At 36.8% G+C, this 13,022-nt stretch overlaps 1 protein-coding gene and 1 long non-coding RNA gene across 2 annotated transcripts in view; both read right to left on the bottom strand.

The window, feature by feature from the left end:
* LOC126881490 (uncharacterized) overlaps positions 1–13,022 on the bottom strand; it is a 145,091-nt gene that overhangs the window by 77,615 nt on the left and 54,454 nt on the right. The window contains exon 4 of the mRNA XM_050645776.1: positions 417–624. Within this exon, the coding sequence (XP_050501733.1) occupies positions 417–624 (208 nt within the window). The remainder of the gene's footprint in view (positions 1–416; positions 625–13,022) is intronic.
* LOC126881491 (uncharacterized) lies at positions 10,481–12,527 on the bottom strand. Its single transcript, XR_007696880.1, has 3 exons — positions 12,039–12,527; positions 11,557–11,807; positions 10,481–11,073 (listed from the first exon to the last, which is right to left on the bottom strand). It is a non-coding gene; the product is annotated as an uncharacterized LOC126881491 (long non-coding RNA).

Genomic DNA, 13,022 nt, shown 5'->3' with positions numbered 1-13,022 from the left:
TGTTTACTAGAAAGCTTTTTTATCGCAGAATTCTCCAGGTAGTCGAAGTAGATCACACCTTGTGAATCCCAGAAAACCATGGATTCATCTTTCCAGCTGATAGGACAGTGTTCGAAATCTTCGGAGCGCATTCGTCGGGCGAAGTCCACTTTTCGACTGTTCCTTGGTCTCTGCTGTATACCAATGGAATCATCGACGGTCACGAAACGCGACGGTCACGAAACGAAGCAGAAACTCTTTCGGATTGCGCTTAAACAGAGCGACCGCTGCTCTGAAGTATCTTCTCAAAGGTTTGTTGTCCATGTTAAGCACCCATCGCGCCGACAGCTTTGCCATGCCCATTTTTTTTGTGTAACCAATTATTATAAAGTCAAAATTTCTGTTAATTTTGTAATAAAAAATATCCAAGAACTTACCTTCGTGGTTAAACGGATTCAAAGTACACCTTTGGAGACCGGCGAAGCTCACTAACAATTTGAGAGCCTCTTTTCTGTTTAACTCTGCCCCGTAGTGAAGAATACTGTTTCCTTCGGAATCTGTGGTGCGACAACTAGCACCCTCGGCCAAGAGGGCTTCTATAATTTCTATCGAAGAATTGTGGATCAATGCTAATTGCAGTGGAGTCTAGAAATTAAAATATATATAATTTTCCCATACAGAAGTAAAAAACTTCGATTTGTATATTGGTATAAAAAGTTTACTAAAAACTATTAAAATGTCATCCAAATGGATTGCAAAACGTCTTCGATCTGAATTAGATCATCTTCAGTGCGTTCTGCTTAGTAGATGAAACTAGCACACTATTAAAAGTGGTAACATCGAGATATACAGTGTGTCAATTTTAAAACTTACAATGGCTATATCTCACGAACAAAAGCTGATATCGAAAAATGCTTGAAAACGTTTCTAGGATAGTAAGGGGGAACTAAAATGACATGAAAGAGAACTCACCCCCATCAACCCCCTAGGCCCCACCCATCACAACCAAAAAAATTTAAATTGCAAACCCCTACTTGTGATACATCATTGAAAAGGCTATAAAAATGCTATTCAATGGTATAAATAATAATTATACAGGGTGAAGCAATAATTGTGAAACTTGGCTAAAATGAAAAAATTAATAAGGTTTTGTTGAATTACAAATTTACCAAAAATGTCAATTAAGTAAATATTTAATGTGAATTCCGTTGTTTGGTAAACAATAATACAGCCAATTTTCAAATTCTGCACGAAATTTAGCAAATGTTCTAGTAATAGGGCGACATGCTTGAGTAATTCTTTCTCGCAATTCCCGAAGTGAAGCAAGTTGAGTTTTATAAACAACTGATTTAGGGAAACCCCATAGAAAAAAGTAATATACTATCCTACTATAAAAAGTACTATCCAATGGTATAAATAATAATTATACAGGGTGTTAATATCGGCTGGCTTACTATGACTTTTGTATTTGTAATGCTATCTCCCGGATTATCATTTTAAATGGTAAGTGTCCGCTCTTACTTTTTTTGTCAATTAAAACTTAATTTGCCATTTTTGCCTTAAATCAGTTGTTTATAAAACTTAACTTGCGTCACTTGAGAAATTGCGAGAAATAATTACTATTACTAGAAAAAAAATTGTCAAATTTCGTGCAGAATTTGAAAATAGACTGTATTATTGTTTACAAAACAATGGAACCCACTTGGAACATTTACTTAATTGACATTTTTATCAAATTTGTAGTTCAACAAAACCTCATTAAATTTTTCATTTAAGCCAAAATTTCACAATTATTGCTTCTCCCTGTATAATTATTATTTATACCATTGGATAGCATTTTTTATAGCCTTTTCAATGATGTATCACAAGTAGGGGTTTGCAATTTAAACTTTTTTGGTTGTGGTGGGTGGGTCCTAGGGGATTGATGGGGGTGAGTTCCCTTTCATGTCATTTTAGTTCCCCCTTACTATCCTAGAAACGGTTTCAAGCATTTTTCGTTTTCAGCTTTTGTTCGTGAGATATAGCCATTGTAAGTTTTAAAATTGACACACTGTATGATTTACATAGTAAGATTATAAGAAATATAGCGACTCCAAGTCGATGTTAATAGATTATATATTATTAGTGCTCAAAGGGCAACATGGTTCCCTGCTCGAATAGAACGCGTGGCTCTTGCCCGTTCAATGGACACAGACCAAATGTGTTAATAATATATGTTCCGATGGTAGGTTACGTAATCAATTAAAAATAAGTGTAAACAATGAACAATAATATATTTATTTGTGTCGATAAAAAACGTGTTTTGCTTATATCTCGAAAGGGTGTGTTGTTGACGTACCACGTCTGTCCCGACGCCCGCTGGGGTGTGACTGCCGACAGGAGGTTGTAAATCGACCCGTGGTTTTGTATCGACCGACTGTGGCTGAAAAAAAACCACAACCGCTAATATGTTTGTGTTTCTACAATATGGCTAGAAAAGGCAATAAATTACTATATCTGGCGTTTTAAAAGTTGAGAACCTTTCTGTATTTTAAGAAGCTGACATAAAGTCTGATCAGGTAATTAATTTATGGGGAATTCAGTTTGTTAAACTGAACACACCAAAAACATATGGTTAGGGATACATTTCGTTTCGTAAAACTTCTTAGCATCTGGTTTGTATATTAGATGTGAATTTATATGACCGTTTTGAAAAAGCGTGTCCGAAAATGCTTCCTAAGGGAGCTAGAGCTCTTTGAAGATGGCGTCATGTAATTAGTTTTTCTTAAATAACTCCAGAACGCTTCTATTTAGAAAAACGAAAATTGGTATGCGTATTTACTTTCCAGAAATGAATCGATTCCATCCATTGCGACTTTCTAGTACCGGTCATAGGCGTCCGTTTTGGCAACGGTTATTTTATCGCCTAACTTTTTTGTCTTTAATTTTTAAGCATTTTTGACTCTGAATTATTAAATTGTGAGGTGTTCTAGTACTAAAAGGTACTCTTACTTTAAGTCCATAGGATACACCGTTTTCTAGAAAAATCGATTTGAAAATTTTTCGTTCTTTGAATTTCAAAAAAAAAAATATTAAAAAAAAACTATTTAGAAAGATGAAAACTGGTACATTTATTTATATTCCAGAGATTAATCGATTTCATTAATGGCGAATTTCTAGTACCGGTCATAGGCGTCCGTTTTGGGTAGGTCAACAGTTATTTTATAGCATAGCTTTATTGTCTTTAATTTTTAAGTATTTTTGACACTAGATTATTCAATTACGAGATATTCAAGTACTAAAAGTTACTCTTGCTTTAAGTTGGTAAAATACATCGTTTTTTTTTATTTTTTTCATCTTTTTTTCAAATTCCCAAAACTAAAAACTTTCAAATCGATTTTTCTAGAAAACGGTGTGTCCTACCGACTTAAAGTAAGAGTATCTTTTAGTACTAGAATACCTCACAATTTAATAATCCAGTATCAAAAATGCTTAAAAGTTGAAGACAAAAAAGTTATGCGATAAAATAACCGTTGCCCTACCCAAAACGGACGCCTATGACCGGTACTAGAAGTTCGCAATGGATGGAATCGATTCATTTCTGGAAAGTAAATATGTATGCAAATTTTTGTTTTTCTAAATAAAAGCGTTCTGGAGGTATTTAAGAAAAACTGACTACATGGCGCCATCTTCAAAGAGCTGTAGCTCCCCTAAGAAACATTTTCGGACTAGGTGAATTGGGTTAAATTGTCTTAAAATTATCTGAGGAATCTCCTGTCTTCGTTTGTCGGTAGAGTTTCTGGACACCCTGTATAATCTATTAACATCGACTTGGAGTCGCTATATTTCTTATAATCTTACTATGTAAATCATATATCTCGATGTTACCACTTTTAATAGTGAGCTAGTTTCATTTACTGAGAAGAACGCACTGAAGATGATCTAATTCAGATCGAAAACGTTTTGCAATCCATTTGGATGACATTTTAATAGTTTTAATAAACTTTTTATACCAATATACAATCGAAGTTTTTTACTTCTGTTTTTTTATTCTCAATTATAATATAATATATAATACCACGACAATTTACGGGTGTGAAAATGGGACAATAAATAAGAAAACCAAAAACAAAATAAGAGAAACAGAGATGGAATTCCTAAGGAGAAGCTGCGGAGTAACAAGAAGAGATAGAATAAGTAACACAGAGATTAAGAAAAGAATGGGAATTAACTCAGATATAATAGACTACATCGAGCAAAAGAGATTAACCTGGTACGGACATATCAGAAGAGCACACCAAAGTCGTTGGATAAATTAGAACAACACAGTAGAGCTCGATAGGGAGAAGTCAGAGAGGTAGACCCCGAAGATATTTTAGAGATGAAGTGTTGTACGAAGCAAGGGAAAGAGGAAATCGGCAGAAAAGGCACTGGCAAAACAGAAAGAATTGGAGAGAACTGTGGGAGAGCCCGCTCCAGGCCATAAATTGAGGGTTTTGACCTACACCAAGCATAGTAAATTACAAATTTTGAGGTAAAGAACGCTATTTCACGTTGCGTTGATTCTAGTCTGTAGTTTTTATCTTTTTCTATTACATATTATTTTCTATTTCTCTTCGCATGCCACGCCACGTACCATGGGGTTCCGGCTTAATACACTAAGCATCAAAATTAACGCCCAACCTTAAAAATGGGACATTTTTGATGTCTCGTATTTCCTAAACCTGTTGTCCGATTTGAGTGATTTTTTTATTATATATGCTATAGCTTTATTCTTCAAGAATATCGATGTAATAATATTATTGCTAAACAGGTAAGTGTCATTGTATACCGGGTGTAACTATGCTAGTGTGTTTTTTCCTAAAAGTTTGAAACACCCTGTGGAATATTCTAGCATATATAAAATTCTTAACATTTTGCTTTTCGATTCATTCGTTTAAGTGGGATAATAAAAAAGTTAGGTACTTTAACAACTAGCCATATTATTCATCAATATAGGGTGTTTCTAAATAAGTGCGACAAAGTTTAAGGGGTAATTCTGCATGAAAAAATAATGACCATTTGCTTTATAAACATATGTCTGCACATGCTTCTTTTCCGAGATACGGGACGTTGAATTTTGTCTTACAAACTGACGATTTATTTATTGCTTCAAAACCGGTTGAGATATGCAAATAAAATTTAGTAGGTTTTAAGAGGTAGTTATTGCGCATTTTTTGACATACAATTAAGAATTTTATATTCACCATTGGCGTGCATACGGGTCATATTACCCGTATGCACGCCAATGGTGAATATAAAATTCTTTATTTTACGCCAAAAAATGCGCAATAACTACCTCTTAATACCTACCAAATTTTATTTGCATATCTCAATCGGTTTTAGAGCAATAAATAAATCGTCAGTTTGTAAGAAAAAATTTAACATCCCGTATCTCGGAAACGAAGCATTTGCGGACATATGTTTATAAAGCAAACGGTCATTATTTTTTCATGCAGAATTACTCCTTAAATTTTGTCGCACTTATTTAGAAGCACCCTGTATTGATGAAGAACGTTGCTAATTAAAGTACCTAACTTTTTTATTATCCAACATAAGCGAATGAATCAAAAAGCATAATGTTAAGAAAGCCTAAGGCTATAGTTGAGTTTTAATTTCAATATTTTATATACGCCAGAATATTCCATAGCGTGTTCCAAACTTTGAGGAAAAAACACACTATCATTGTTACACCCGGTATACAATGACACATATGTTTAGCAACAATATTATTACATCGATATTCTTGAAGAATAAAACTATAACATATTAAAAAAATCACTAAAATCGGACAACAGGTTTAGGAAATACAAGACATGAAAAATGTGCCATTTTTAAGGTGGTGCGTTAATTTTGATGCTTAGTGTATATTATGATTTTTTACGATACTAGGATACACAAGAACACACAATAATAATTTGGGGATTATTTGCTTCCAAATCAAGAGGGAATCCCATGTGATAAATAGAAAGTAAAATCCATTTTTTGCGGTTAGGAGTTGCGTTAAGGCCGGCCGTTGTATGAAAGAGAGGTCCCCAAGTCGCAGTGCAACAGAGAGAAAATATTCTTTCCCGAGAGATGCTGCCTCTATCGGAGAAATAACGCAATAGATATCTAAGCGAAGCGCGGACTCCAGACTTTATAGTCAGCTGATAGTTTAGTTTCAGTACAGAGAGGTATGCAGGTGCGGTCTCGCTAAGATGACTCGAAATCGTTTTATATATGAGGTGCGAACTTTTCATTTTCTAGGAGGTTTAAGGACGGGTTCTCGCTGAAAATTTTACTCGGATAAATACTGTGCTCGTATCTCGTGGTAAAATCTAAACCAAAAGTATTGGAAAAATCTATTTCGCATATTGGTTCATCATAGTTTGTTACCTACTTCTCATGTCCCAATATTATAAAATTATACCAGGGAAGAACAATTATATCACTCAAATTTGTCTAATTGTCTAATTTAGAATGAAAATGTAATTAATGTTTAGAACATTTAATGAAAGCTTATAACCAAGGATGGTACTAAAGATGAGCAATTTGGTCCGTCGGTCTGCCTGACCGCGAATATAACTCCTCCGTCACTGTACCAGGTAGAATAGCGAATGAGGTGTCGAATGAAAGCCTATAATCCAAGGATGGTACTAAAGCTGATAAATTTGACCAAGGCTGTCTGTCCATCTGTCCGTCCGACCGCGAATGTAACTACTCCGTCATTATGCCAGGTAGAATGACAAATGAGGTGTCGAATGAATGGTTATAATCCAACGATGGTACTAAAGATAAGCAATTTGGTCCGTCGGTCTGCCTGACCGCGAATATAACTCCTCCGTCACTGTACCAGGTAGAATGACAAATAAGGTTTCGAATGAAAGCTTATAACCGAGGATGGTACTAAAGATGAAAAATTTGACCAAGGCTGTCGGTCCATTTGTCCGTCCGACCGCGAATGTAACTTCTCCGTCATTATGCCAGGGAAAATGACAAATGAGGTTTCAAATGAACGATTATAATCCAACGATGGTACTAAAGTTGAGCAATTTGGTCCGTCGGTCTGCCTGACCGCGAATATAACTCCTCCGTCACTGTACCAGGTAGAATGACCAATAAGGTGTCGAATGAAAGCTTATAACCAAGGATGGTACTAAAGATGAGAAATTTGACCAAGGCTGCCTGTCCATCTGTCCGTCCGACCGCAAATGTAACTTCTCTCCGTCATCATGCCAGGGAAAATGACAAATGAGGTTTCGAATGAACGATTATAATCTAACGATGGTACTAAAGATGAGCAATTTGGTCCGTCGGTCTGCCTGATCGCGAATATAACTCCTCCGTTACTGTACCAGGTAGAATGACAAATGAGGTGTCGAATGAAAGCTTATAATCCAAGGATGGTACTAAAGATGAGCAATTTGACCAAGGCTGTCTGTCCGTCGGTCCGTCCGACCGCGAATATAACTCTTCCGTCACTATACCAGGTTGAATGACAAATGAGGTGTCGAATGAAAGCTTATAATCCAAGGATGGTACTAAAGGTGAGAAATTTGACCAAGTACTTCCGGTTTTACAAATGGGACCGGAAATACTGTTTTAAAGTCACCGGAATAGTAAAAGTGATATATTATTCGACGAGCCTTCGCAAGGCGAGAACAAATATATACTTCCGGTTTCATGAGTGTCTTTCCGTCTGTCCTCCTACATACAACTCCTCCGTATTAATACAGATATAATGACAAATAATGAGGTTTCGAATAAAAGATTATAACACAAGGATGGTATTAAAGATGAGTAATTTAACATCGGACTTCAGTTTTAGAGTTGCAACCGCAAGTATCTGTTTTAAAGTGACTCAAAGTATGGTATGAATGTAAATGAATATGATCCAAAATTAGTAAAATCGTATATGAATCGACGCAAAGTTACACGAAGAGTTAAAATATCGACTTCCAGTTCTACTTTCGATTACTTTGGATGAAAACCTAGGACTTACGAAGTCCAATTACTTGTTAACACATGCTCTTGTGAACATGAACGGAAAGAAATAACACGAGTAGCGTTCATCAGCAAATCATCAACGGCTGATAGCAAAACTCTACGAAACTATATATACGTTATAGTCTAAGATCCGAATATAGGTCGACCTGCACCCATCTGCTTTCCGGATGAGACATTTTTTTATTAAATTTCATACATAGACAAAAACGACTTGCATGGCTTGCCTATCAAATTCGTGTCATAGCTATCCTTAAGGTGGGGTGAGCTTAGAGTTTGAAATAAATATTTCAAGCATATTTTTTTGAATTTTTTTTGAACTTATAATAGAATTCTTAAAATCCCATTGACTGATCGGGTCACAAATGAGGAGGTCCTTACAGAAGAATGGGGAAAAACCGAGACCATCAAATCTCAAAAGTTGGAATACTTTGGACACATTATGCGAAATGAATCCAGATATGCCCTCCTACAAGCCATTCTCCAAGGAAAAATATTTGGAAAGCGAGGTCCAGGAAGAAGAAGAACATCCTGGTTAAAGAACCTCAGAACCTGGTTCAACTCAACATATGTGAAGCTTTCCTGCATTGCTGCAGATAAAATAAAGATTGCCATGCCATGGAGATCGCCAACATTCGTCACGGACAGGCACAGCAAGAAGAAGAGGATAGAATTATTTTATTTTTAAATTAAATAAGCATATTCACTATTATCGTTGATTGATATATTGGACGGCCTCTAATATCTCAATCAACGCTATAATTCAATGAATTAAAAAAAAATAAGGAAAAATATTAAAAAATAAGCCAACGCTCAGTGAATCATGTGAAACGAAAAGATCAAAAATATTTTATTAGCTTTATGAGTATTATGAGTTTATCGAGCATAAATCTGTCGAGTTTTTTCAGTTATAACGATTTTTGACTTTTTGGTATTACTCAGAAGTCAAAACAACCAAATTTTTGCTCACAAATGGGTGAAAATCAACATATTTATTATAATAAAAAATAAGCATAAACAAAAAAAATTGTATGTGCAATTTGTATGCACGTTAAAAATTCGGTTAAAATTCACACTCTTATTCCAGTCAAAACACAATAATTAACAAGTCGCTGATGTGGCATTTCGATCATCGACCGAGAAACACATTAAATTTTTATTACTGGTGTTGATAACGTGAACGGTATCAAATATCACATCGTGGGCAGCTGTATTGATTTTAAATAATAAAAAATGTGGCAGAGTCTCGAAGAGTTATAACGCCATTGATGATGATGATGACCAAATACTTTTGAAATTACAAAAATGAATAGGTTTTTTTGTATTACAATCAAGATTATCGTTTTCAGGACAAGCAATTATCATCACAAATAGGATGTTTTGAACAGGGTTATTCAAAGCAGAGTGCTGCATGCACGATTTTTGAAAGAACTCACAATTGGAATTCGATATTTGGTAATCGAAATTACAATTCATGCTTAAATTTAATTGCTAATCACTATTTTCGTACCAAAAACCGGTTTAATGGCGATTGCTATAATAGCCCTATCTATACCTATAACCCATCTGCACACTAATGGAACGCAGATTCAGATAGAGCGCGTTAAACAGTCTTGCTACCTGGGAACTATTATAAATAATGAGCAGTAGAGCAAAAAAGTTGAAAATGGTGGAGGTATTTAGCATCAACGGTTCTCCTTTAAAATCAATATGACGGCTAACCCTTCAGCGGAATTCAGTCGCAATTTTAAATTTACACCACTATTGACCTCCCCTAAAGGTTAGAATTATAAAATTTGGGGCAGCTCGGAAACAAGATTCAATTCAATAATTATGCTCCCCCACCCCTTTTTAATATATTCCCGCTAACTCGGAAAATATCAACCGCACGAAAAAAATTGTCAAAAAGAAATAATTGTAGGAAATCATATTTGAAACAATTTTAAATATTCGTAAAAAAAAATGAAAGAGATCAAAATTCAAAATTATGTAAAAGTTAATTCTATCTACTAAGTTCTATTTTTGTATTATAGGTACCTACATTTTTGTCGTAAAACTCATAATTAACGAGACAATTCAATAGTTATGCTCTAACTCTAACCTCTAACTGTCACTATTTCCCCCCATAACTTGGAAAATATCGACATCATAAAATAGTTATTTTCCTAACTAGTGCGGAAAGTGATAATTTCACGCACGAGACTGCCGTTGACCCGAACGACGCGATAGCGGAGTTCGGGCAGGCATTCGAGTGCAAGGAACACACTTTCCGCACGAGTTAGGAATAATATTTATTCTAGGGCCGTACGTTTGGAAAAAGCCACAAAAAATAGAGTTATATCGATTTTTATTTAGAAGTGAAAATACACAAATCAATTATTTGACAAGGTTGTTAAAAACAAACTTTCAATATTAGTTTATTGCATGTATTATAATATATTATAATGCAATATTACAAGGTATTTTACTTTCCCGCACGTCGTGCGTGAAAGTGCAACTTTCGGAAACGAAATGCGTGAGTGAATCTTTAGTACCATGGTTGGATTATAACCGTTCACTGTACACTCGTCACCTCATCTGTCATTCTGCCTGGCATAATGACGGAGTAGTTACATTCGCGGTCGGACGGACCGATGGACAGACAGCCTTGGTCTAATTTCTCATCTTTAGTACCATCCTTGGATTATAAGCTTTCATTTGACACCTCATTTGTCATTCTACCTGGTACAGTGACGGAGGAGTTATATTCGCGGTCAGGCACACCGACGGATCAAATTTCTCATCTTTAGTACCATCGTTGGATTATAACCATTCATTCGACACCTCATTTGTCATTCTACCTGGCATATTGACGGAGTAGTTACATTCGCGGTCGGACGGACCGATGGACAGACAGCCTTGGTCAAATTTCTCAACCTTAGTACCATCCTTGGTTATAAGCTTTCATTCGACACCTTATTTGTCATTCGACCTGGTACAGTGACGGAAGACTTATATTCGCGGTCAGGCAGACCAACGGACCAAATTGCTCATCTTTAGTACCATCGTTGGAATATAACCGTTCATTCGACACCCCATTTGTCAATCTACCTGGCATAATGACGGAGTAGTTACATTCTCGGTCGGACGGACCGATGGACAGACAGCCTTGGTCTAATTTCTCATCTTTAGTACCATCTTTGGATTATAAGCTTTCATTCGACACCTCATTTGTCATTCTACCTGGTACAGTGACGGGGGAGTTATATCCGCGGTCAAGCAGACTGACGGACCAAATTGCTCATCTTTAGTACCATTGTTGAATTATAATCGTTCATTCGACACCCCATTTGTCATTAATCCTGGCATAATGACGGAGTCGTTACATTCGCGGTGGGACGTACAGATGAACAGACAGCCTTGGTCAAATTTCTCATCTTTAGTACCATCCTTGGTTATAAGCTTTCACTGGACACCTTATTGGTCATTCTACCTGGTACAGTGACGGAGGAGTTATATTTGCGGTCAGGCAGACAGACGGACCAAATTCGTTGGAATATAACCGTTCATTCGACACCCCATTTGTCAATCTACCTGGCATAATGACGGAGTAGTTACATTCGCGGTCGGACGGACCGATGGACAGACATCCTTGGTCTAATTTCTCATCTTTAGTACCATCTTTGGATTATAAGCTTGCATTCGACACCTCATTTGTCATTCTACCTGGTACAGTGACGGGGGAGTTATATCCGCGGTCAAGCAGACCGACGGACCAAATTGCTCATCTTTAGTACCATTGTTGAATTATAATCGTTCATTCGACACCCCATTTGTCATTAATCCTGGCATAATGACGAAGTCGTTACATTCGCGGTGGGACGTACAGATGAACAGACAGCCTTGGTCAAATTTCTCATCTTTAGTACCATCCTTGGTTATAAGCTTTCACTGGACACCTTATTGGTCATTCTCCTGGTACAGTGGCGGAGGAGTTATATTTGCGGTCAGGCAGACAGACGGACCAAATTCGTTGGAATATAACCGTTCATTCGACACCCCATTTGTCAATCTACCTGGCATAATGACGGAGTCGTTACATTCGCGGTGGGACGTACAGATGAACAGACAGCCTTGGTCAAATTTCTCATCTTTAGTACCATCCTTGGTTATAAGCTTTCACTGGACACCTTATTTGTCATTCTACCTGGTACAGTGACGGGGGAGTTATATTCGCGGTCAAGCAGACAGATGGACCAAATTGCTCATCTTTAGTACCATCGTTGGGTTATAACCGTTCATTCGACACCCCATTTGTCAATCTACCTGGCATATTGACGGAGTAGTTACATTCGCGGTCGGACGGACCGATGGACAGACAGCCTTGGTCAAATTTCTCAACCTTAGTACCATCCTTGGTTATAAGCTTTCATTCGACACCTTATTTGTCATTCTACCTGGTACAGTGACGGAAGACTTATATTCGCGGTCAGGCAGACCGATGGACCAAATTGCTCATCTTTAGTACCATCGTTGGAATATAACCGTTCATTCGACACCCCATTTGTCAATCTACCTGGCATAATGACGGAGTAGTTACATTCGCGGTCGGACGGACCGATGAACAGACATCCTTGGTCTAATTTCTCATCTGTAGTACCATCCTTGGATTATAAGCTTTCATTCGACACCTCATTTGTCATTCTACCTGGTACAGTGATGGAGGAGTTATATTCGTGGTCAAGCAGACCGACGGACCAAATTGCTCATCTGTAGTACCATTGTTGGATTATAACCGTTCATTCGACCCCTCATGTGTCATTCTACCTGGCATAATGACGGAGTAGTTATATGCGCGGTCGGACGTACCGACGGACAGACAGTCTAAATTTCTCATCTTTAGTACCATCCTTGGATTATAAGCATTCATTTGACAACTTTATTGGGCAAAAATATTTCTTGGGGATTTTTTGTCCGGGATTTTTTGCGGGGATAGTTTGTCAAAAAAAAATTGTGGGGATTATCTGTCCGGGATTTTTTGTGGGGATTATTTGTCCGGG

This window comes from Diabrotica virgifera, chromosome 3, assembly GCF_917563875.1.
Source record: "Diabrotica virgifera virgifera chromosome 3, PGI_DIABVI_V3a".
Taxonomy (NCBI): domain Eukaryota; kingdom Metazoa; phylum Arthropoda; class Insecta; order Coleoptera; family Chrysomelidae; genus Diabrotica; species Diabrotica virgifera.
The sequence above is the reverse complement of the archived record's forward strand: the minus strand, read 5'-3'. Positions and strand labels throughout refer to the sequence as shown.